At 42.1% G+C, this 26,194-nt stretch overlaps 2 protein-coding genes across 3 annotated transcripts; one reads left to right on the forward strand and one right to left on the reverse strand.

Moving 5' to 3' along the window:
- The first annotated feature begins 98 nt into the window (after positions 1–98).
- Positions 99–11,601, forward strand: recql4 (RecQ helicase-like 4). Its single transcript, XM_054764195.1, has 27 exons — positions 99–552; positions 620–653; positions 743–837; positions 905–1,054; positions 1,131–1,252; positions 2,258–3,125; positions 3,194–3,276; positions 3,336–3,435; positions 4,536–4,701; positions 4,772–4,882; positions 4,949–5,104; positions 5,188–5,280; positions 6,704–6,840; positions 6,922–7,005; positions 7,074–7,262; positions 7,389–7,571; positions 7,651–7,846; positions 7,912–8,105; positions 8,239–8,322; positions 9,049–9,186; positions 9,263–9,521; positions 9,745–9,874; positions 9,946–10,106; positions 10,173–10,350; positions 10,416–10,572; positions 10,629–10,737; positions 11,398–11,601. The coding sequence occupies exons 1-27, from the start codon at positions 469–471 to the stop codon at positions 11,517–11,519; spliced, it is 4,383 nt and encodes a 1,460-aa protein (XP_054620170.1). The 5' UTR covers positions 99–468; the 3' UTR covers positions 11,520–11,601.
- Positions 11,602–13,059: 1,458 nt separating this feature from the next.
- On the reverse strand, positions 13,060–24,739 carry slc39a4 (solute carrier family 39 member 4). 2 transcript variants are annotated; one of them, XM_054764197.1, is made up of 12 exons: positions 24,542–24,739; positions 20,171–20,494; positions 18,708–18,909; positions 18,534–18,622; positions 18,288–18,459; positions 16,757–16,929; positions 16,478–16,678; positions 15,253–15,357; positions 15,125–15,176; positions 14,716–15,056; positions 13,753–13,918; positions 13,060–13,197 (listed from the first exon to the last, which is right to left on the reverse strand). In XM_054764197.1, the coding sequence occupies exons 1-11, from the start codon at positions 24,737–24,739 to the stop codon at positions 13,790–13,792; spliced, it is 1,986 nt and encodes a 661-aa protein (XP_054620172.1). In that variant the 3' UTR covers positions 13,060–13,197; positions 13,753–13,789. The 2 variants fall into 2 exon arrangements, with proteins under 2 accessions (XP_054620172.1, XP_054620171.1); XM_054764196.1 differs by having other exon boundaries at positions 14,716–15,059.
- Positions 24,740–26,194: the final 1,455 nt, after the last annotated feature.

Raw genomic sequence — 26,194 nt, forward strand, 5'->3', positions numbered from 1 at the left:
TGAATTTAACATATGAGACAGTGAAGGCGTCCAAGCTGAAGGACTCTGTCCCTTTAAGAAATAGGCGGGGTCTGTTTCCATCCCGGAAAGACCTCGTGGTTGCCGTGTCTGTAAAATAAACGGACAATTTGACATATTCTGTACCCCACAAAAAGCTCTTTTTGTTCCACTGTTTCAGTATTATAGCATTACATTTTCACAAAATGATGCCTTTTATGAATTACATTCGAAGTTAAACCCAGGCAACGCAGATCTGGCAACGCAAGCTGCCATTTTCCGGCGCGGGAAAATCGGAAGACCACGGAAGTGCTTTGCTGACGTGCTACAACTTCAATAGAAGAGGTGAAATTGTTTTGTTTTGCACACGACAAATAAAAATGTAGCTTTCGCTGACAATGTAGACAAAAGCAAGCACCTCTGACAAATGTTATGACTTTACTATAAGAAGCCACAATAACTTATGTTATTATGGATCGTTACAACGAGGTGAAACTTTTGCTGAAAACATGGGAGCAGGGATTTGTCAAGCAGCACCAGAGGAAACCCAGCAAGGTGATTTGGAGTGAAAATAACTTGTTATCGACCATTTTCTCATTAAAATGATCTACATGTTGTTTAGGAGGACATTGACGAAGCCTCGGAGGAGACCAAGAGTGAGTACATACTGTACATGTATCCATTTTTATGTTTGCATACAAATAATTAGGAGATTGAGCAGTGTAATATATGCTGCCCTTTCCAGATCTATATAAAGAGTACCGCAGTTTGAAACAAGCCAAAGAGAACAGCAGCAGCGGCAGTGATGCAACAAGTAAACACACAGAATCAGCCAGCACGGTAAATAAGAATGTGTATTACAATGTAGAGTAGCTTTTGGTTATTAATGGTGTGTCTGACCGGTTAGGAGTTTGACTGCTGGGGTTCCCATCTAAATCGCTGTGCACTGCCAGCATCTTCGCCCCGACCGAAAACCCTGGACAGAGACAGTCTGAAGGCCTCTGCACAATACTATGGGCTCAAACTCAAAAACAACCTGGCAACAGTGCCCCACAAGGTAAGACTAGCTTGAATACAATACAAAACAATAGTGAGGACCTGTGTCGCTTACCTTATTGTTGTTATCATTACAGGAGAGACCCGTCTCTTTAAAAAAATCAGGTCGTTTGCCTCAAAACTCCTTGAGGGATGGTGCATGTAAGACCAAATCCAACACCACATCCCCTAACTTAGAATCCAGTTCCTTTTCACCACAGTAAGTGATGAGAAACCCTTTGTGGATTTAAAATCAAAGTTTTATGATTTAGTATTCATCGTGGCCGAGCCTAGGTATTTTCTTCGTATTTTATGCCCTAGTACAGGGGTGTCCAAACTTTTTCCATCCAAGGCCACATACTGAAAAATCAAATGAGCCGGGGGCCACTTTTACATTTTCTAGGCCAACCCATTTTTATATTTAAAGAAATACACAGCCTGCATCTCAGCTTTGTGTTATCGTTGACAAGCATATTATTACTATGAATAAGCTTTTTTCATTTATATTTTCTTTTTTTTTTTTGACTTTGTTGTAATATTATAACTTTTACCCAATGTAAGTTTTCTAAAATTGCAACTTTATTCTTTGTTTGTTTCTCATAATATTACAACTGTTAAAAGAAATTACATTTTTAGTCTTTAACATTTCAACTTTATGCTATTTTTTTTCTCTGAATGTTATGACTTTATGCTCTTAAAATTATTGCTCTTTTTCCATTTTTGCTGTATTTAAAAAAACAAACAAAAAAATTCTTGTTTAATTTATTATTTATTTTTAGAATGTGCTGAGGGCCAATAAAGAAACAAGCACGGGCCGTAAATGGCCCCCGGGCTGCACTTTGGACACCCCTGACACCCACACATGTCCTCTTAAAAAAACAACAACTGACACTTAAAATATTTAAATTAGATTTAAAAAGTAAAGCACTATATTCAACTTAACATGTTCACACATTCACACTTAAATTCTTGGCATTAAAAAAAAAATACTTGCAGCACAAAGAAAAGACAAAAAAAAACAACTAAAAGCTTGATTTGTGGAGTTTTTGCCTCATCATAGAAACAAAAAATGGATCCATTTTGCCTGTAACAAAAGTTGGCTTAGCTGGTTTAAAAAAATAATTTCTTTCTCCAGTGGAGGCATGCCACATTTAGGAAGGTTTTCACGTTCATTGAATCAGGTTGTTTAATATAGCTTTTTTCTTGTGTATCTGCTGTTTTCTAGAAAGGTGAAGCCTGGCCTGGGAGCACTGGTTTCCAGTAAAGATGAGCCCTTTGAAGCATTCAAACCTGTCGTTGAACCTGCAAAAGAGCCGCTTCGTTCTGTCGAAGGAAACGAGACCAGCAGGATGTGTGCTAGGAAAGATGAAGAAGCTTCATCTGCACTGATGTTATCCACCTCCACTGCAGGCAGTCCAGCAAACACAGGGGAAGACTCAGAATATCTCAAAGGGGCTTCACATGAACGCCTCGGAGGTGCAGGTTTCGGCACTTTGCCCTCGTCAAGTGGCAGCCAGCGCCCTCTCGGAGGATTCCGAGCAGGAGTGACTGCTGGTCCAAGGCCTTTGCCTGCTAGCAGGCTGAACTTTGTAGACAAGAAGTGGCTGGAGAGGTGTCAGGTGTTTGGAGAGATGGGAGCTGAGGAGAGACCCGGAGCTGGAAACCAGGAGAGAGATCTGCTGGTGGGAAAGAAGGGTGGGAAAGAAGATGTAGTTGGAAAAGATTTAATTGTAGAAGAAACGACAGTGGAGAGAGATGGATTTACTCCTTATGAGAGTAAAACTGCTCAGCACTGCACTAGAAAACAGGAAAACAACACTGAGGGACACCTGACATCACCTTTACCACCAGATGATCCTGCGCCATCCAGGGGTGCTAAGAAGAGCGAGAGCAGGAAGAGGCAGAGGGAGGGAGAGATGATGCAAGGAGAAGAAGGAGGGGCCAACAAGAGAAGGAGAAATGCTAAAAAGAATGAGGAGACTTCGGATGGGAATGTTGAGGAATGGAATGGGAAGAAAATAACCAAGAGGAGCAAGAAAAAGGGGAAAGATGACAATGATGAAGCAGAGGAAGACACTAAGATGCCAAAGAAGGTAAGCATGGACACCTAATCACATCCTTCTGTATGCTGTTTCGTGCACTTATTTGTACTCCTATCAAGGTGCCTCAGGAGAATCTGTTAGGAGAAATAGAGGAAGAATATGTCGCTAAGAGATCATATCACGCACAGTCTGTCAGAGCCAGGTAAAACATCGCATTCTCCAAATTAAACAACAACATCCTAAATAAGATTTTTTTTGTAGAGGCATGAAAGCTGAAGAAGGCAATTTTGTTAAGATAAACCTGAAGAAGAAATCTCATGTCAAAGGATACGCACTAAGAGGACTTGGCCTACGCAAACAAGTAAGTGAATATTTATCATGCATGAAAACACTTGAAATACACTACCCTATGGATCCCTGCTTATTTGCGGTTCGCCGTTCCCTCCCCCCACATTTGCGCTGATTTTTAAAATAATCACACTATCTGCACAGCAAAAAAAAAAAAAAAAAAAGGAATGCTTCAGCTATGAATCCAGCAGAGGGCTCTGTCTCACAAGTCAATTCACTTAACAATTTCCAGCATGAAGATGCTTTGACAAGACTTGATGGTGTGTAACTGCCTGGGATTGGGTTAGGGTTAGCTAACCCCAAACCCTATGCCTTTGTGTTTCTTCATGCGGAAAACAGAATTTTAGATGCATTTATTACATGTGAGGGGCATATTATAAGTCCTGTGGGCCATTTGCGGCCCACGTTTCCTTTGTTTTTGGCATGCGGCACATTATAGAAATTAAAGTAAGTAAAAAAACAACCAGCAAAAATTGGGAAAATAGAGCAAAAAAAGCACAATGTAAAGAGAAAAGACTGAAATGTAGATACTAATTACTAATAAAAACATAAATCTTTAATTATGTTTTATTTAGCCTTTTTACAAAATGAAAAAAAAAAACATGTTAAAGTGGCCCCGCCGCATCCTTTGATTTTTCAGTATGCGGTCCTCAGCGTAAAAAGTTTGGACATGCCCGATCAAAAATAGGCATTTTAGTCCATTATTAATGATCTACTCTATATACAAAAGTTTGGGGACACATGGAAGTGATAATGTAAAAAAAAAAAAAAAAAAAAAGACGTTTGTTCCAGAGATTTTGGAGTGCATGTACAGTACATTTTTGTCCATGCTTCCCAGAAGAAGTATTATGAGGTCAAAAGTCACTGATGTTAGACTTATTGAGGCACTGGCTTTGCTCCAATCTTAGTTGTTCCACACAAAAGTTATCCAAAGATGCCTTCAGGTACAGTGCTTTATGTGTTGGCGCACCATCATGCTGGAACATAAAAGCATCCAATTGTCCAAAATGTCTTTCTAAGATGAAGAATTAAGATTCAAGGGTAAGAAAGGGCTTTATCCCAACATGAAGGTGTCCATAGAGTGCGTATTATTTCCATTTCTGCCTGTTCCAGTTGTACATGCAGAAGTTCCAGCTGAAAGGTGAACATTTTGGCGGAGGCGGTGGACATTTTGGCAGAGGCAGGAGGGGCGGCTTCAGGGGAGGCCACAGTCGCCTGAGTGACACCTGCTACAAGTGCGGGGGCACTGGACACTGGGCCATTGACTGCAAGGGAGCAGGTGAGCAGAGAGGAGAGTGTGCGCTGTGCACGTTCAAACTCTGACACAACTCTGACAATTTGTTTCGCAGCTCCGCCCCCTCCTGTTCTTGAGGACACACCTGTTGAGGAGGAGCCCTTTGAGCTCCCCACCTTGGAGGAGGTTGCCAGGGCAACAGGAACGCTGCAACCCCTGCCACTGGGTATGTCTTCCTGAGGCAGTCCTAGTGACTCATATTTTTTTATTTTGAACTGCGTGCGTCTTTCAGGAGCATGTGGTGGTGTCAAAGAGGAGCAGCAGGAACAGGAGGACACAGACAAAGACGAAGCTCTCTTGAACGTTATTCGACCTGACTACGAGCGCCCGCCACCTCCACCGCCCATGGAGCCGCTTTACGGCCTCACAGACAATGGCAAAGTTCAAAGTAAATGAATAAAACTTTCATTTAAATGTAAAACAAAAAAAGGCAGTCTTGACTTAACCTTGTTTACCTTTTTACATGTTCAGCAACACCAGACGAGGTCTTCGCTGCTCTTCAAGAACTCGGCTACAACTCGTTCAGGGCTGGCCAGCAGGAAGCCATCATGAGGATCCTGTCAGGTACATACTGTACATAGTAGATTGAACCCACCAGGTCCTGAAAGATACCACAATCTTTATTGGTCATGTAAGGATGGGGTATTAATTGGAAGAAGGTGATAACAGAAAAGAGGCTGGTGCTTCTCATACGGGAAAATCACTACAGTGGATCCTCGCAGCATTCGCAGCCTTTAAAATTTGCATTTTTTTTCTAGAGCTGTCAAAAATAGCACATTATCGGTGCTAACTAATTAATTTAATGAATTATTAATGTAATATAATTATTAATTAACTCATGCGCATCATGTGAAACGACACCTCCGTTATGACGGGAGACGGAAGCATAGTGTAGCGTCCCCACAGTCACACAGTCGCTCTTTTCTAACTTTATTCTGACCTGAACACATCAACAGGAGTGCAATTCCAACACCATATACAGTATGTATCTCCAACTCAAAAACATGTCTCTACTGTAGTCCTTCTCTGAACCACACTTCCGCCGCGAGATGCATTCACATTCGAAAATCACAGTAGTGTCTTTATTATGCGTGTATGTGTGGTCTAAATAAACAGAAAGACAACAAAAAACAAATAAGTGGATATTCTTATCACTCACTGACGTAACTTACTGAGGAAGTACCATGTGAGGCATTTAAGTATGCTCGGAAATCCCAGAAAACACATCTGCACTCAAAACATGTGAATTGAACTTACATTACTTGATGTCTTTGAACGCAACTCTTCATGGCTGGTAATAACACGGTTCAATTGTGTACCAAATGTTGTGCTACTGTTGAAGGGACTAATGTTAGACTAGACGTGTGTTATTGTTTAGCTTGAGTTCAATTTTCAGTTTATTTGGAGCTGTTAATACATACAAATATATATACTGTATATAATTGTGTCTTTTTTTTTTCTCCAAAATAGACGTTTTTTTTTCCCCACAGAAAACACATGCCATTCATCATAAGTCAGTATTAATTTCTAAATACGTGATGATACTGGTAAAATGTACAGCCCACAATTTGTACATTTTTATGTCCTTTATTCGCCAAGCACTGAGATTTCGCACTTTGTTCGGCAGTCCCTGAACTCATCATAGTTTTGTGCTCTGAGAAGCAAAAGTTTGTTCAGTGCTGGAAGCACCAGCTTAGACATTCAGCCCGGCATCAAAGCAAGTTTAGTAATGATTTGGATTGCTTGAGAAAGTGGAAAGGAAAACGGACCTCTCTTTGAGCACATGGTCATTTATAACCAAGTGTATTGCACAGCGCAGCAGCTACAGAAGCAATGTTGTAACAGCGGTACGCAGCAAACTGCTCAGCCAGCATGAATACTGCTGATGAGTTCATTTAAGCCGCCTGAGTTTCACACTTTCAACATTTTAAAGCACACGCAGAGGTAGATGAAGACGCTGCGTGCTGACCACTCCGTGCCTTTGCAGGTCTCTCCACGCTCGTAGTGTTGTCAACGGGGATGGGCAAGTCGTTGTGCTATCAGCTCCCAGCTTACCTGTACGCCAAGCGATCCAAATGCATCACTTTGGTCATCTCGCCCCTTGTCTCACTGATGGACGACCAGGTGCAGCATCCTCAAAAATGACAGAAGGGCGGTATTGTTTGAACGCTGTTGTCAACGTGTCTTTTGTGTGTGTTCGTGTAGCTCTCCGGCTTGCCCGCCAAGCTGAAAGCCGCCTGCATCCACTCCAACATGACGATGAAACAGAGAGAAGCTGCTGTAGAAAAGGCAACGATCAGAGGAAAAGCACTCTGTGTATCTACTTCTACACCCTACAATGTTTTCTTTGTACTCAGGTGAAGACAGGTCAGGTGTGTGTGCTACTGCTCTCCCCCGAGGCTCTGGTAGGAGGGGGTAGCTCTGGCTCAGGGTGTCTGCCCACGGCGCAGGAGCTCCCCCCTGTGGCCTTTGCGTGCATCGACGAGGCACATTGCGTGTCCGAGTGGTCACACAACTTCAGGCCCTGCTACTTAAGGCTGTGTAAGGTAAAGATGTTGTGTTAGTCTTTTACACACCAGTTCAACACGTAAAGTCACCAGAACGCCAAATTTGCCCAGGCCAGGTCAGGTCAGGTCAGGTCAGGTCAGTTCAGGCTTCACATGTCTCTGCAGGTGCTGAGGGAGCGTTTGGGTGTGCAGTGCCTGCTGGGACTTACCGCCACGGCCACGCTGTCCACCGCGCTGGACATAGCTCAGCACCTGGACATCAACGACCAGGACGGCATCGCGGTGCGCTCCGCCGCCGTGCCCACCAACCTGCACCTGTCTGTGTCCATGGACAGAGAAAAGGATCACGTATGATCATCATTTTCAAAGTCATGTGTCCTCAGATGTGTTGACAACACTCTCACCTTGTTCTGTGATGCCTTTTTAGGCTCTCGTGTCCTTGCTGAAAGGCGATCGTTTTGGTTGTCTGGACTCCATCATCGTCTACTGCACCAGAAGAGAGGAGACGGCTCGCGTGGCGGCGTTGCTCAGGACCTGCCTGCAGGGGGTGCTACTGAAAGAAAACAAACACATCAGCAGCCAAGCACAAAGCAACCCAGTTGGGCAGAAGAAGAAAGAACTTGGTATGGCTGTATGACTTCACATTAGCTTGTGCTAAACTAACCTGTTGTCTCCTGTCTTTGTCCAGCAAGGAAAAAGATCCGAAAGCCTCTAAAGTGGCAAGCCGAGTCGTACCACGCTGGCCTCTCTGCGTCAGAGCGCCGCCGGGTTCAGAACAACTTCATGTGCGGCGAGCTCAGAATCGTGGTGGCCACTGTGGCCTTTGGCATGGGCCTGGACAAGTCTGACGTGCGTGGCATCATTCACTACAACATGCCCAAGGTGGGTAGTAGTCTAGCAGACTGCTTCTTGCACTCCTTCTGTCCATAAGGTTTGTTTATTATGTATTTTAAAGCGTATGCAGAGGTAGATAAAGTCATGTTTTCTTAAATTTTTTTTCTCCATGTTTTGTCAGAGCTTTGAGAGCTACGTTCAAGAAATAGGGAGAGCCGGGAGAGATGGCGAGCCGGCGCATTGTCACCTCTTCCTTGACCCTGAGGTGAGATTTAAAACTGAATCTATTGGTTGCAAAGAAGAGGGGATGTTAATTGGAAACAGGCGACAATTGGAGGGAGGCTGTTTTTTTCAGAAATGTGAAAACTCAAGCATATTGCATAACGCAGCATCAACAGAACCAATGTTGTAATAGCAATAAGGAGCGAACTGCTCAGCTACCATTAATAGTGCTGAGTTGATTGGAAGCAACAGTATTTATTGTAACATGCGAGACTTTCACACCAGCAGCTGAATAGCAACATTTTAAAGCGCATGCAGAGGTATGTACATATAACTCAAAGAGGAGGCAGGTGTTAATTGGAAGCAGGCGATAATCGGAGAGTGGCTGTTTTTTTTTCAAGTATATTGCACAACACATTATCAACAGAACCAATGTTGTAATAGTGGCAAGGAGCAAACCGCTCAGCCAGCATTAATAGCGCTGATGAGTTTGTTGTAAACAACAGTCAGGTGTAGTTAATGTAACACGCATGACTTTCACACCAGCAGCCGAGTAGCAACATTTTAAAGCGCAGGCAGAGGTACATATACCATCTTATGGAGTTCTTTTCAAAACGACATCAGGACATTTGCCCGCAGCCACGTTTTTGACTCTGTGCTAAAGGCATTAACTAGAACAGATAAGTGGGATCCAGGTTTTGTAGTAAATGCGTGTGAACAATTAGCACAACAGAAATTGTATTAGGATGTCATTTCCTGTTTGGAGCAGGGTATGGACCTCCACGAGCTTCGTCGTCATATCTACTCAGACACTGTGGACTACTACACGGTGAAAAGGCTGGTCCAGAAGGTGTTCTCTGCGTGCAAATGCAAACAAATACACCAGAAACGGCAGGAACTAACCAAGGTACCTCTGACTTTACTGTGTTTGGACAGTAAATGCAGCATCAATACTCTGGTCACGTCTTCCCTGTGGGTGTCAGGAGGATGTCGATGACGCAGAGTTGCTGGAGATGATGGAGATTTGTGAGCAGCAAAGCAGCCAGCAGGAGATGGTACGGTGCACAGACAGCAGCCATCCAGAGAGGAAGACAGACGAAGCTTCAGAGAAAAAAGCTGTGGAGGAGGTGGATGAGCAGGAAGTGCAACGCAAAGAGTGGCCCACAGAACGAGTGTGTCACACTCATGAGAGAGCAATTCCTATCCAGCAGACTGTGGAGGCTCTCGACATCACAGAGGAGGGTAAGCACACATCAGCATACTTAAATAAGAAAGTATTAAAAGAAATTATTAAAAATACAACCAAACAACTATATAGCCTGTATTTGAACCAGTACAGAACAATACAGGAAGAAGACTAGTTTGCGTTGAATTACTTGCGCCCTCTGCTGGTTGTTGCCTGTAATTAACGCTGTAGCGACAAAACGTGCTTATTCAAGCCATGCTTAACTTGAATGCGTTTTAGGTATGGAGACGCTTCTGTGCTACCTGGAGCTACATCCTCAGCGCTTTGTGGAGCTTCTCCACTCCACACTGTCAGTGTGTAAAGTCAGCTGCTATGATGGACCCAGACAGCTCCGGAAACTCACCAAAATGTACCAAAAAGTCAACTCCGAGGTTGCTCCTGTGTGACAAACGCTGAGCATTCTGGCTTGCGTCCTCACAGCTGTCCGCCTGTTGCCGTGGTGCTGGCCAGAAGACGCATGGCCGGCGAGCGAGTGGAGACGTGCGACCACCTGGAGTTTGACGTGGTGGAGGTGGCCGACACGATGGGATGGCAGCTGCCTCTCGTCAAGAGGGGGCTCAGGCAGCTTCAGTGGAGCTCAGGTACGGTACAAGCGCGGCCAAGTGGACCCAATAAAAGGATTTAATTACACGCTCTCTGTGTGGCAGTCGGCGGACGGAGCGGCGTCCATGTGGAATTCTCCTCCCCGTCTTTCTACTTCCGTTCCTACGGCGACCTGAGCGACGAAGAGCTGGACCGAGTGTGTCAATTCCTGCACAAGCGCGTGCAAGATCAGGAGACGTCACAGCTCTACCAGCTGAATGCCTGCTTCAAGGCCTTCAAAAGGTATACTCCACTGTTTTGCCTTTTTCCTTTCCTGTCTTTCACATGACAGACTGTGTTTGATGCAGTGTCGCCTTCCAAAACGTGCTGTCATGCGTGGACAATTTAGACGAGGCTCGCAGTCTTCAGCTGAAAGACCTCCTCTCTGACTACTTTGACAAAAGGCGAGACCGAGACCTCACCAAGCAGCCACTGGACGTACAGGAGGGTCTGGACCAGTACAAGGTAACACAAACACACCAGTGTAGTGATGGCATGTGAGCCTGACTGGTGTTTTGCAGCTCTTAGATTGGGAAAATCAGATCAGGGCGGACATAAGGAGCTTCCTCTCGACTAGAAGTGATGAGAAGTTCTCAGGAAGAGCCGTCGCCAGAATCCTTCATGGCATAGGTAAGCAATTAAGATGTGTGTGACGATCATAGGTCTTTATTTTAATCGTTTGTGTGGACTGGATTGATGCAATTGAGTCCAATTTGGATTGCACTACTTGACCAACCAGCAGAGGCGCTGTTAACATACTTTGACCAAATATTGTCAAATAAAGAAAATAAAAGGCAGATAAAGGCAAACTAAGCAATTCATAATAAAAAAAACTTTTTCTTAATAGAAAAAAGGCCACTACAATAAAAACAAAGTAAAATTATTACAAAAGAAATAAATGTAGATTTACAAATAATTTGCAATAGATATAAACACACACACACACATACATATATACATATATATATATATATATATATATATATATATATATATATATATATATATATATATATATACACCTTTTTTTTTTTGACTAAATTGACAACTTCAGCCATTAATTAACAGGGTTGGAAAACCTACTAAATTGGGTGTAGCCGCTAGATGGCAGCATTGAGTAATTAAAGACACTGACAGGCATCGCTGGCTGAGCCGAAACAGGTTTAGCAGCATTAGCGTACATGCTAAAGTGTTTCAAGCTGTTCTATGTTGGTATGGGGGAGATAAAGATTAAGTCACCTTTTAACTAAATTATTAAACGTCAATTTGTAATTTTTTAAATTTATCCAGGAAGTCCATGTTATCCGGCTCAAACGTACGGCAGAGACAGACGCTACTGGAGGAAGTACATCCAGTTCGACTTCAACCAGCTCATCAGGATGGCCACTCAGGAGATCATCCAGTTTAAGTGAACCACACTGTAACTGTATTTAATCAAATGCAATTATCTTTTATACATATGTCTGTCAGAATAAAAACTGTATTTTTCTATCATCGCCATGGTGCTGACTTTTTAGTAAAGTATCCACGTCATATTTTACTATCACAGTGCAAGACTCCAATAAAAATTCTACCATTTTAAGGATGAAAATGCTCACTTTGGGTCAGATAGGTGGTGTTCGCTATTCTGTTTTGCAGTGCTGTAGACCTGTGGGGTTTGTAATATTCTGCACAGGATCCCTTCAGAATTGAAAATGATTGGTGGCACTATAGCTTCAAAAAAAGCTGACAGCAGTGAAGCGTTCTCCTCAGTCAGCAGACTCTCTGCTGCCATTTGCAACATTTTTGGCTTAAAGGATCAGCACATGACATCTACTACTGTACGTTGTCATTAAAGTGAACACACACACACACACACAATACAGGTATGCTGTAATGTACTGTGTGTGCGTGTGTTTGTGTGTGTGAGAGAGATGAGTTGTCACTGGACTTTGGCCCTGATGAAAACGATCATGTAACCTCTAAGTGGAGATTAGATGAGGCAGATAAGAGTTTCTACCAACAGACGTTTGGAATCAATTGAATGCAAAATAACAAAAAAGGCTTCATTTAATTCCTGTAAATACTATATAAATAAATACAAATTCTAGTATGTCATAATATTAGCAGATAAAAGTAAGTTAATTACAACTATGAATAAGTAATATCAAACAAATACAAACAGTAGCTACATAAAACATAAAAAAGGACGCACCTGTGAATTTAATTCCTCAAATTCCATGAATTGATACTAAAATAAACACAAACGAGGAAAAAACATTAATTAAAAGGCCTAACTACTAAAATTAAATCACTATATATAATATAAATACAAATTTGAATGTGTAATCATAAAGTAAATTAACTTGTGTCAATTAAAAAAGTATAAAATAGTTGAAAATAAAAATTACATGTAATTCCTGCAATGAAAAATAATATCAATATTAAATACATACAATATATGAATACATAGGATTTAAATCCATGTCAAATTTAAATAAATATTTGTGAAAAGTGGCAGTGGAATTCATTGTTTCGATACATACACTCAATGTAAATGTTTTTTTTTAATAAACATAAGAAAACCAAAGGGTTTCACAAGCATATTCCAACTAATACAGCAAATATCACATTTATCATCAGGAAAATCTGAATTTATTGAACATTTTCCTATTGAATTTACTGCTCGTGTGGCGCACAGAAATATGGAAAAAAAATACTCGGTACAAAGTCAAGGCCAGTATTTTACGAGCAATTTGTCAAAAAAAAACTTTACTGTGAAGCGCTGCAGTGACTTTGACACACACGTCGTTGAAAAGTAACTTTTAACAGCTCAGTAAAAATGTGGTTATGCCACACTAGGTGTGTGTGTCTGTGGGGGGGGGTGTAATAGAAGTGCTCAGTCATATGGATTCTAAGTTCTTTCATAAACTTTGGGTTTTGCTAGCTGGCAGCTAAGTTAATGACATTTGTTTATTTGTGCCTTTCTCACATCACGTCATCAGTACACTCGCACAAAACACACAGACAGCACTGTGCAAAAGTGTTAGGTGTCCATCACCGGGGGCTCCATTCTGTTCAGGTCAGGGGTGTCCAAACTTTTTCGAAAGGCTGCACACAAAAACAAATCCAATGTAGGTCAGGATGTGCAAAGCAGTTAAATATAGTTGACCATTTACAGCAATAGAGACACTTTTTTTTTTAACAAAACTTTGAGAGTCAAATATGATGCTATTATCTGCAATGTCATTTTTAAAATAGTTTTAATATAAAATAAAAAAGGACGTGTAGACATTTCATTTAATTTTGAAAGTTATTTCATGTAAAATGAAAATTAATAATAAAAAAAAAGTCTGATAATCCAGATCCTGTATAGGGAAATACATATTCTTCATCCCCATTATTCATGAAACACAAAACAAAACACAAGCGATGTTAATTTGGTTATTCTTGACTATCAAGGCCAAACACAGCAAACAATGTATTTCTTTTCAGTGTGGCCTTAATCACCCTTCATAATGTTCTGATGCAGGCCGTGTTTGAATTTGTTTTATTTGAAATTGCCACAGGCCAATGAGAAACAACTGTGGACACCCCCGATTGAGGTGATACGGTGTAAATGGACTTCAGAGCACGTCTCATAGTGGACTTTTGCATCACACTAACCTCGTGCACACGCAGTTTCCCCCCAACATTTCCGATGCTAAAAGCTGATCCTCTCCTCGTAAAGCGACAGGACCAAGAGGATGGCCCAGCCGCTCAGGATGCCGACGTTTTGCAGGGCAAACATCAGCCATGGCCTCCTGGAGTTGATGTGCACCATGGTGGGCAACTGGGGAACACGACAAAAAGTGAACATCTAATTGTCTACATCGTTGGTTCTTTTTACACCAAGTACCTCCGTTTTTTTGTGTGTTTTTTTTGCTACTACTGCTTGCCGTGACGGTTTACAGCAGCTGTGAATATGTGGCTTGTACTTGCAGGCGCCTAAATTTCAGTAGGAAATTAAATTTCAGTTAAACCTTTGTTACATTTTAGCATTTGTACAATTATTTTATTTGTAGATATCTTTAATTCTTCTCAGAGGACAGTTTGGAAATTGTTTGTCGACATGCGTTTCTTCCTTAGTGGCGACAAAGGGGGCAGTGCCCCACCACATCCAACAGAGGGTGCTGTTTTCCCCAATGCTTTTATTATCCATTGTACATTTTAATCCACTTAAATTGCGCAGGAGTAAACATGCCTCATCAGCTTTATGAGGATGTTTTCCCGAGCGGGCGTGATTGTGTTCAAGGAACCCGTCAAATCTGGGATTGTTGACCTTGGACTAAGAAAACGCTAGATTGTGACTAATCCACGTCATCTGACTTCTTCACAGTCAGACAGCAACGGTTTCCATAACAACTATGATAGACCAAATACTAATAAATGATATGACCAAGGATAAGCGTGTATCAAATCAGTCAACTGCACAACAAAACTAATACTAGCTCATCAAGTTTTTTTTGGTTTTATTTTTTACATCTGGTGGGATAGTTCCTTTGTCCCAGCATCCCTGAATGCAACATGAACGCTGTACCTTCTATGATAGAATGTGCATGGACGGCAGGTATGAAATGATGTACTCACCATGTCAGCCAGTCCCACGTAGAGAAAGAGACCTGCAGTGATGGCAGCTATCCACTGCTTGGTGGCGAGGTCGGTGGCCACAGTCAGGGCGATGTAGAGGCCGACAAAGGAGGACGCGGCACTGCCCACGTTCAAAAGCAGCGCCCGCCGCACCGACATGCCGCTGTGCAGCAAGATGGCAAAATCTCCCAGCTCGTGAGGCAGCTCGTGGCAAAGGACGGCCAGCGACGTGGCCAGACCGGACTTCCACGACAGGGAGAAAGCGGCGCCCATGGCTAAACCGTCGGCAAAGTTGTGGATGGCGTCGCCGAAAGTGATCATGTAAGGCAGCAGCCGTTGTTCTGCTGGGTGACAACGACACATAAATCAATAGCGGACCCTGCGGAGTGATGACGTCATGTCTCCTCACCTCTGGTCCTATCTTTGACAACAGAGCTGTCATGCTCCTCTTCCTCCTTCACCTTCGAGGTAAGAACGACTCTTAGTAAGAATCACAGTAAGAAGAAGAATTCAGATCAAATTGACAGCATTTCTTACCAAATCTGCCGTTGATGTTGAGTGCGATATGTACTTTTGTTTCTTGTCCTGCTGATACATTTCTAAAACTCTGCCGTGGTCGCAGTGGTGAGGCTCTGAAGCGTCCTTGTCATGTAAAAATGACAACAACAAAAAAAAGTTACATGAGTTAAGACTCCGCACCTCTTCCTGCAGTGTTTCCTGCCTCCCGCCCAAACGGTCCGTGTAAATTACTCTGCCAGGTACACCTCCCGTCGAGCCCACCCCGCTGTGATTGGTCACACTGCCCCCGCTCGCTGTACGCACGCTCTATAATGCTACACAGACAACCGCTTCTGTCCAGTGACTCACAGGAAATAAGCACAGTTAGGACACTGACAACCTCTCCTCTCCTCTCCTGACTCTTCAACACGACCGAGTAACGTTGGCAAGGCGTCGGACTTCAGCAACAGTTTTCCGGACGGTCCAGCTTCGTATCGGAACCATGTTCACAAAACAGTCCCGTGTCAAGTGCCGTTGACAGATGAGCATATCTTTCTCTCTCCGACCACTTCTGGCTGATGCTAGCCTCTTTAGGCCCACGCCAACAAACATTTCCTGGGAGCCATACGTGCGAAGACGCTGAACACAGCACAGCGGGGAGAGGGAAGGTCTGCAGTGTGTGCCTGGGCATGCCCATATAAGGAAGTCGTGTTGACGTCAGTGGAACTCGGTGTTACAAAAAAACAACTGAGACTGCTTTCGGGTCTCGTTTCCAAATGCGCAAAGGTCATTATCTGACATGTCGGCATCGTTTAACACGAGAATACAACATTGCAACAACATTTATACGTCAGAAAAGAGAAAAGCATGATAGGTCCCCTCTAAGATTTTCAGCATGATTAACAAATGCGCATCATACGTTAACCACCCTTCTCTGCTATGACGACAGGTGGAGGCGCAAGAGCGTCAGTCTGACGCGCCTTTCTGACTTTGTTGTGACCTGAACACATCAACAGCAGTGTGATTCCAGCAGCATGCAGTATCCTCCACGTATCTCCAACTCACAAACACGTCTCTGTGTCATTATTTGATCACTATTTCCTTGTCATCACTTGTTTTTCCTGATTGACTGGAGCAAATGAGGGCTCAGTTTTGAGCGCCGATTTCTTTATGTAGCGAAATGACACAAGTAAAGGGCGAACGCCTCCCTGACTGCATTTGCACGTGCGTACCTAATAATGATTGCGTGTCACGCTGTACTCACCCCGTGATGGCGATGTCTGTACGTGAAGAGAGAGAAGACAGCCTCCATCAGGTAGAAGTAGTAGATCCCGCCCATCAACACCAACATTTTGCACACGTAGTCTGGCACCTCGGAATTACCGTCATCGTGCCCATGGCGTTGGTGTGGGTGTGGGTGCGCCACGCTGCCTGTGTCACCAGAGTGCACGTGGAGGCCTAGAAACTACAGGTTGGTGGTGGAAGTGAGTATGTTTGGTGTAGCTTGATGCGTGCGTGTGTGCGTGTGTGTTGCGTGGCTCACCATAGGCAGCAGGTGCAGCAAGGCGTCCCCCGTGAGGGAACCCACGGCCAGGCTGATGCAGAACTGGATGCACAGCTGGAAGAGGCTCGTGAACGATGAGCACAGCAGCAACACGATGCCAAACATCGACGTGAGCGTGATGACAATGTTGGCCAGTGTTGCGTAAAGATATCCTGAAGGGACACACACGCACACACACACGCACACGCACACGCACACGCACATGCACACTGTTATCCTAACACCTCCAAGGCAGGTTGAGTTTGGAAGCAGTTTGATGAAGCTAACACGTATGCCCAGTTTTTTATTTACCCAGAACTGGAACAACAAAGAGCTAAAGTTGCTTGCTTCAGGCCACGGTAAGACAATGTGACGGGGTGGGGTGGGGTCATTCACATGCTAATGCTACGCGGGAATCAGCATTCTAACATCCCTAGCTCTCAACTCCTCGCTCCATGACGCTTCCTTCCACGGCTAGAAAGTTAGTGTTTAGGTCAAGTGGCGTCCAAAGGGAACATAATGAAAAAAGCACTATGTAAAAAACAATAAAACAACAACAAAAACTGAAAAAAAGCAAAAAAGACAATGTAACAGGGAAAAACTAAGATAATTTTATTAAATATTCCACAAAATCAAGTATACAGTCATGGAAAAAATGATGAGACCACCCTTGTTTCTTCAGTTTATGGATCCATTTTAATGTCTGGTACAAGTAAAGGTACATTTCTTTGGACACACATAATGATGATAACAAGTATAGCTCATAAGAGTTGAATTTAAGAGCTGGTATCCAGCAAATTCCATGGTTTGCTTGATAATAATAGCATGTACAATGCAATAGCATTGTACTGCCAAAAAATGTACCTCTTATGAGCTATTTTTGTTGTCATTGTTATATTTGTCCTACGTACCTGAGGTACCTAAGGTACCTTGAGTTGTACCAGGCATTAAAATGAACGAGACACTGAAGAAACAAAGGTGGTCTCATCATGTTTTCCATGACTCTAGGTGGGGAACATTTTCAAGACGTTTACATTTTGACACCAGTAACAGTACTAATAATACTGATAATACTAATATGCTGTTACCTATAACGCAAAGCTGAGATGCAGGCCTCAAATTAGCCTGTTTACAAAATAAAAACTATGGAAATGACCCCTGCATCATTTCAGGATATACTGTAAATACTGTGGAAAAGCATGGACACTCCTCTTCTTGCGTGTTTGGAGGCGAGAGACGAGGAAAACAGACACACATGCATGGCAATATATTGAGGCGGGCAAAATGATTGAGTTCATTTATTGTGTGATTAGTGACGGAATTTATTCTTGTCCCAGGCCAAGTGCCCACGAGACACTTTGGTTCTGAACGAGAAATCTTGTCATGTTTTAATCTCACGAGTTCTTGTGACACCCCTAATTGTTTCTTATTAGTATTGTTCTCTCTCATACTGTACTACACTTCCCTGTTGGGCTAACACTCTACGATCCTACCGCACTTCTTTTTTTTTTTTAATTGTGGATGAACTTACTTTCTGTTATGCTGAGCTGTTCTTGTTTGGGAGGCTGTGTGGCATGGCAGGCCCCGCTCAGGATCTGCTGGACCAGTGCAGGGCTGAGCCGGGCCAAGTCAGATCGGTCCAGGGTGGGGTCGCCCCCTCCCAGGCCGTGGATCAGCACCAGGTCGTGTGCAGAGAAACAGCACTGGGAAAAGGTGAAAATGTATTTTAAAGACAAACGTAAAAATGCTGTCAAGAGACCTTTATCGACATGTTTACCTGATCCCAGGTGGTGTTTGAGTGTTGGTGGCTGCTTTTCTTTCTCATTGCTCCCCCAACATCTAGAGACCTCATGACAGCCTCCAGGTCTACAGAAGGGGTCATGAAAACACGTTAGCGTGTTTGCATTTCTTTCCATCACGCAACATGTCTTTTTAAATTTTTTTTTTTTACCAGTGATGGTGAAATTCTCAGAGCCCAGTCGGTTCATGATGTAGTCCAGGAAGAAGCGCTCCTCAGGGAGGGAGTGGCTCACGAAACATCCACCTCGCAGGGCGTGGTACAGGACCCGACCCAAAACTGCACCTACCGCCTGGGTCGGCTCTGGTGATGAGGCGCCGACCTCCATCATGATGATGCTCGCTGAGACGCAGCTCTGGTTACCATGGTGATAAAGGAGGAGGATACTTGGTTTAACCACCCCATGCCTCTAGAGTTCTAAGCCCAGACCCCCCAGGTGTGGCTGGGACACTGCAGATATAATTGACCTTGATGGATCACTTGGGTGAAAACAAAGAGTTTTTAAGTGCCCCAACTAAAACTCAAGCCTTGGACCAGGGGTGTCCAAACCTTTTCCAGCGAGGGCCACATAGTGAAACACAAAAGGAGGCAACTTTGCCACTTCGATGTCTGCATAGCAACACACATACAGCATATACAGTATATGCGTATCATCCTCGCTCTTTGCTCCTTTTTACCATTTTTTTAATTTTCCAAATATTTCAACTTTCTTCTTAAATAATTTCGTAAATTTTCTTCTAGTCATATTATATGACTTCATTCCCAGAATATTTTGACTTAATTCCCATAATTTTATAACTTTTCCCCAGCCTAATTTTCCAAACAATAACTTTATTTTGTTTTGTTTCACATATTATGACCTAAAAACATTTTTTTCTTTAATATTTAAACACTAGGCTACAAAATGACATTTTTCCTCATAATATTTACGGGTTTGTTCTTGTAGAATGCCACTTTTTTCTCTAATATTTGGACTATATTCTCGTAAAATCACAGCTGTTTTTCCATTCCTGCTGTTTTTTAAAATTTTTATTCTAAACTTTCTTCTTGTAAATGTTCATCACTTATTATGACTTTATTCACACAATATTTTTACATCCTTTTTCCACAACCTAATTTTCAAAAAGTTACCACTTTTTTCCATTGTTTTGTTTGTTTTTCATAATATCACTATAAAAAAACATCTATCATTAATATTTCAACTTTATGCGACTAAAATGACATTATTTTTCCTCATAATATCATGACATTCTTGTGAAATTATAACTTTTTCTCATTAGATGAAATTTTTTTCCTCTTATTATTTTGCCTTTATTCTTTTCATTTTAATTACTGCTGATCTATTCTTTTTTTTTAAATTTTTGTTAGATTATATTTTTAGCATGTGCCACGGGCCAATCAAAAAACAGTGTCGGGCTGAAAATGGCTCCCGGACCACACTTTGGACACCCCTGTCTCAGACCTTTTGGCTCCATGTGGAGGTCTCTGGTATGCTGCCTGCCTACAGCTCACCTTTCCTGGGTAAGACTGGCAACCTCCAGGGTGGCTGGCTGGATCACTTTGGGTCGAAATCTAGCAATGAACCAACAATAAGCAAATACTTTTGTTCTACTGACCTCGTTGTCTGATGGCTCATAGTGTCGCAGAAACCCTCCAAGCACACTTTCCAATCCATGAAGGTCCATGTGTTGATGTCCAGGCCCGGTGCAAAGCTCTTTCTCCACATTTTGATGCTCCTTGCTTGAAATTTCATGCAGGAAGCGTTCGATCTCAAGTGCCCAACTGCCCCGCCTGGCTGCAATGCACGCCGAGCTGGGAGAAGAAAGATAGAGGACGCAGCCGGCAGCTAAAGTGGCAAATTGCGATGCGTCTACGGTGTTGTTCTTCCTGCCTTCCTGTGACTCGTGGATTATCTGGCGAACAGCGTTTGATAGGTTACACTAGAAAAACACACAGAGGACATGCATTCATGTAAAATGAACTCAGTTACTTTCTCTATTTCATATTATTTCAGCCTTGAAAGCAGGAGCTGCTTGCAAAAGCTTATGTACTTCATCATCTTATTCGATTGTGCAGGTTTACGTGACGTTTACTCTGTTTCGGGTCCCATTACACCACCTGTATCGCACTTTTATGTGTTTATGGAACCTCTCCCAAGCGAGTGAAAGCACCATTGAATAACAAAGGACTCTTATCACTTTTATTTCTAGCAGTAGGCACCTTCCATTCGAGAGATCACACTGACATGCGGTGAGTTCAAGGACTTCGGCAGATGTCTTGCTGACCTCATGGTAATATACCGTATGTCAGTAAAACACTGACTCCACAGATCATAAGACGATGATCTTTTTATTCTCTCAGTAGAAGAAATTCCACTTCTATTTTTTGAAATACATGAATATATGGCAGCAGTACTACCCCAAGGCCAAGCAACCCTACACAACACGACACATTTTCATAAATGCAATTGCAAATGTGATTGCAGATAATGACTGACGGCGACTCATGACCGTAAGTTCAAAAAATATATACCGTTTATTGGAATTCAGCTAAATTGCAAGTTGCAATGGAATACATCACATAATTCAATTCAGAGTTCCACATGTCCAAAAGGAGTCGGAAGAAGCAAAGCTTATTTAATCCTACCCCTATTCCAAATGTGACTTGTTAATACAAAGAATGATGATAAGGTCATGTAACAGTATGATGATGAATATAATGATCAGTACAATTATAAAAAAAAATAAACAGAGACAAGCATAACAAACAAGTTCAAGACTCTTCTGCCTCGTATTTAGCAAACATCAACTGCTTGTATTGTTTTTTGAATTCGCTCATCTTGATGCATTGTTTGAGTTCCTTGCTTAATCTGTTCCATAATTTCATTCCACATACTGAAATGCTGTGGGTTTTTAGCGTTGTACTCACATATACTGTAAGTGTTTTAAGTTGAGTTTTTCCCTAAGATCATATTTTTCCTCGCTTGTAGAGAAGTATTGTATGACATTTTTGGGTAACAGGTTATTGTTAACTTTATGCATTATTTTAGCGGCTTGAAAATGGACTGAATCAGTCAATTTTAAGATTTGTGATGTTAAAAATAAGGGATTTGTATGTTCTCTATGTTCTCCGATGAATTATCTTCACTGATCTTTTTTGCAGTACATTTAGCGAGTGAAGATTGCTTTTATACAGACCCTTTCCAAAAAATTAGAATGTCATGGAAAAGTTGTTTAATTTCCATAATTCCATTCAAAAAGTTAAACTTTCATAGATTATAGATTCAGGGCCCACAATTTAAACGATTTCAAGTATTTATTTGTTTATTTTTACATAATTTGGGCTTCCAGCTCATTAAACCCACGAAAATGGGAATTCAAAAAATTTGAATACTGTGAAGAAATCAGCCCAAATTTTGCAGGGCATGAATGTTTTAAACTGAGTGTCACACACTAATCATCTACTAAACTCAAATCACCTGCACAGGCTTCCCCAGGTGTCATTAAATTGCTTCAGTTTGGTTCAATTGTCTCAGTTGGGTTCAATATGGGGAAGACTGCAGACATGACAACTGGCCAGAAGACCATCATTGATACCCTCCATAGGATGGGTAAGCCACAAAAGTTCATAGCTAAGGAGGCTGGTTGTTCACAGAGTGCTGTGTCCAAGCATATCAATGGAAAGTCTAGAGGAAGGGCAAAATGTGGCAGGAGAAGATGCACCAGCAAAAGAGATGACCGTGGGATTCAGCGGATTATCAAACAGGGAAGATTCAAGAATCTGGAAGAGATCCAGAAAGAGTGGAATGAGGCGGGAGTCACAGCTTCAAAAACCGCCACATTCAGACGCATCCGGGAGATGGGCTACAACTGTGGGGTTCCTCGGGTCAAGCCACTTCTGAACCTGAGCCCACGTAGGAAGCGTCTCCACTGGGCCAAGGAGAAGAAGGACTGGACTGTTGGCCAGTGGTCCAAGGTCCTCTTTTCCCATGAAAGCAAAGTGTGCCTTTCATTTGGGAATCAAGGTCCAAGGGTTTGGAGGAAGACTGGTGAGGAACAGAACCCAAGCTGCCTGAGGTCCAGTGTGAAATATCCACAGTCCGTCATGATTTGGGGTGCAATGTCCGGTGCAGGTGTTGGTAAACTCTGCTTTCTTAAATCCAAGGTCACCGCAACAGTCTACCAGAATGTTTTAAAGGACTTCATGATTCCTTCTGCTGAGGATCTGTATGGAGATGCAGATTTCATCTTCCAGCAGGACCTGGCCCCTGCCCATACCGCCAGAAGCACCAAAACCTGGTTTGATGCCCATGCCATCACAGTGCTTGACTGGCCAGCCAACTCACCGGACCTAAACCCCATTGAGAATCTATGGGGTATTCTCAAGAGGAAAATGAGGGGCACCAGACCCAACAACAAAGAAGAGCTGACAGCAAGCATCAAGAAAATCTGGGCTTCCATAACTCCCAGGCAATGCCACAGGCTGATTGCTTCAATGCCACGTGGCATCGAGGCAGTGATTAAGGCAAAGGGATTCCCAACCAAGTATTGAAGATTGACATATCGTTTTGAAAGTACCATATTTTGATTGATTTGATGTGATCCTAATTTCTTTCTTTTTTTCCTGCAAAAACTGAGAAGTAAATGGTGATTTCTTCACAGTATTAAAATTTTTTGAATTCCTGTTTTTGTGGGTTTTATGAGCTGGAAGCCCAAATTACGTAAAAATAAACACTTGAAATCGTTTAAATTGTGGGCCCTGAATCTATAATCTATGAAAGTTTAACTTTTTGAATGGAATTATGGAAATTAACTTTTCCATGACATTCTAATTTTTTGGAAAGGGTCTGTAGTTATTACTCCATAGCTCCACACAGAAAGTTAGATATGGTCATACCAAAGAACAGTTTCGAGTGTGGAGTGATTTTTGATCAAGAACAAATTTTGCTTTATTCAATATTGAAGTATTTCTCACCACCTTACGTTGTATATTTTTGATATGAGATTTCCAACTCATTTTTCATCTATTATGATCCCCAGAAATGTATTTTACTTCACTCTTTCAATGTCCACTAAGTCTATTTGTATTTGGTCGTCCGTGTCCTTTCTGCTATTACCAAATAGCATTATTTTAGCTTTACTTAAGTTCAAGGATAATCTGTTTTTATCAAACCATCTTTTTAACATGGTCATTTCACGTACTCCACACGTAATATTTAAACTTGGAGATGTATATTTTCCTAACTTTACAAATTGTTTCCTGTTTTTTAAATAGCTTTTAACCCAATTCAAAACCAATCTGCTGATTCTGTACTTTTCTAATTTTGTTGTTAGGATGTCGTGATTAATTGTATGGCTTTTGTAAATAAATCCATAAATACTGCAGCTGCACACTTTCTGTGGTCTATAGCGTTAGTAATTTCCTCCGTGATTTCCATCAGTGCCATGGAGGTTGAAATGTTAGCTCTTTATCTGTATTGATTATCTGTGAGTAATTCATTCTTATTAATTAATTTGTCCAACCCGTTATGAAATAGCTTCTCGATAATTTTAGAAAATTGGGGTAATAAGGAAACTGGTCGGTAATTTGTAAATTGATGTTTGTCTCCATTTTTAAGGACTGGAACTACTACAGCTATTTTCATTTTGTTAGGAAATGTTCCAGGCTGAAATGCTAAGTTACCGATATACGTTAATGGTTCTAGATCTCAGTGATAACCCTTTTTATTGTTTCCATTTCAATCAGTTGAAGTTTTTGCTTTACTAAATAAATCACCATAATTAAATATAATAGTAAAAAAAGTCTTCTTCAATAATTGTCAAGGTTAGAATTGCAATTAGTTTAAAAAACAATCACTGCATTTTATTACATTATCAGCAAGTTATCAGCGTTTGGACCTCGATCTCTTAGCACCGCACCTGAGGTGAGCTTGAGACTCCCCCCAGGCTCCGCAAGCGGGCGGCCAACAGGCTCCAATAAAAACTTACCTTTTCACACGACACTTCTCCGCATTGCACACGGTTCTCTAGTGTATTAAAGAGGGCGTCCAGCCACTCCTCGCCCAGAAAGTGGTGCCCGGGCCGCAGCAGGCTAGCCACGGATCCGTACGCCTCATCCACAGCGGGGCATGCCGACGCGGCAGCGACCACACCCCAGCTTGTTAAAACCGTAACAAGGAGCAGCATTGTCCCCTCTGGGTTAAATAAATACAATGGGAACAAGTGCAAGCTCAACTGGCTCTGATGTATTTATTGATCCACATTGAGCTGTATAGACTCAGCTGCAGATCCTTATCAGACCCCAGGATCCTCGGGACCTGGACTCTGGATGGTGATTGGCTGAGGTTGCCTGTGCCGTCCTATACCTGCCTATTAATGCTATACTATCACCTGAGGACCTTAACACACCTCCATTTTGGTTCTTTGCGCCTTTTTTGTTGTTTTCCAAAGTCATAATTAAACAGTAGTGTTGTCAAAAGTAATTACAAAGAAGCAATAAATCCTAATGTAGGGTTTAAAGAGTTCTGTTTGTTGAAATTGACCTCAATAACAGGTGGGCAGATTGATCCACATGTTGATGTTATCGATCCCAAGGATAGTAGGAGTACTGGATCAATACTACCGTGATGAGATGGATATTTTTCAGTTCTCTGTGTTTATTTTCACACATATCTGTGTGTGTTTTGCTGTTGTGTTGTTCATATTGTTACATTTATACATACAGACACACACACACATATATATATACATATCTATATATATATATATTTTTATTTTTTATTTTTTTCATTTTAGGAGGGCTTTGGAGGTAAAAAACCCAAAGGAGTTTTTGCTTTTGTTTAGTTATTTTGCACTATTGACTTATTTTGCTCAGACAATTGTACGTAATAAAAGGGAATCAGGGCCGCACGGTGGTCTAGTGGTTAGCATGTTGGCCAACACAGTAACAGCCTGGAGATCGGGAAGATGGGTTCGATTCTCCCTTGGGCATTTCTGTGTGGAGTTTGCATGTTCTCCCCGTAGGTGGGTTTTCTCCGGGTACTCCGGTTTCCTCCCACATCCAAAAACATGCATGTTAGGTTTGCAATTAATTAATGAATTAAGTTAATTGGCGACTCTAAATTGTCCATAGGTATGAATGTGAGTGTGAATGGTTGTTTGGCTATATGTGCCCTGCGATTGGCTGGCGACCAGTCCAGGGTGTACCCCGCCTGTTGCCCGAAGTCAGCTGGGATAGGCTCCAGCATGCCCCCGCGACCCTAAAGAGGAGAAGCGGTATAGAAAATGGATGGATGGAAAAGGGAATCATTGTCTAATTCTGTTGCTATTGCTACATTGCACTTATATGCTGTTAAATTGTTCACAAATAGGTTTGTTGATTCAAAGTATTCTGTTTTAACATCTTTGTCTTGTGGTTTATTCTGCGTACTGAATAATCATGAGGAGCAAATCGGTTGTAACCTAGGTTATATGCCTACAAATATGCACGCGTGGAGGGTAGCGACAAAACAAAGAAGAACAAAGATAGAAGCTGAAAAGTCGACTGCAGTGTGACACCAAAATAGTCGCGACTGTGCATGGTATGCTGCTTGCTGTACACACGCACACACTCATAGCACTTTATTTATTTATTTATTGTAT

This window comes from Dunckerocampus dactyliophorus, chromosome 20 (assembly GCF_027744805.1).
Source record: "Dunckerocampus dactyliophorus isolate RoL2022-P2 chromosome 20, RoL_Ddac_1.1, whole genome shotgun sequence".
Lineage (NCBI taxonomy): Eukaryota > Metazoa > Chordata > Actinopteri > Syngnathiformes > Syngnathidae > Dunckerocampus > Dunckerocampus dactyliophorus.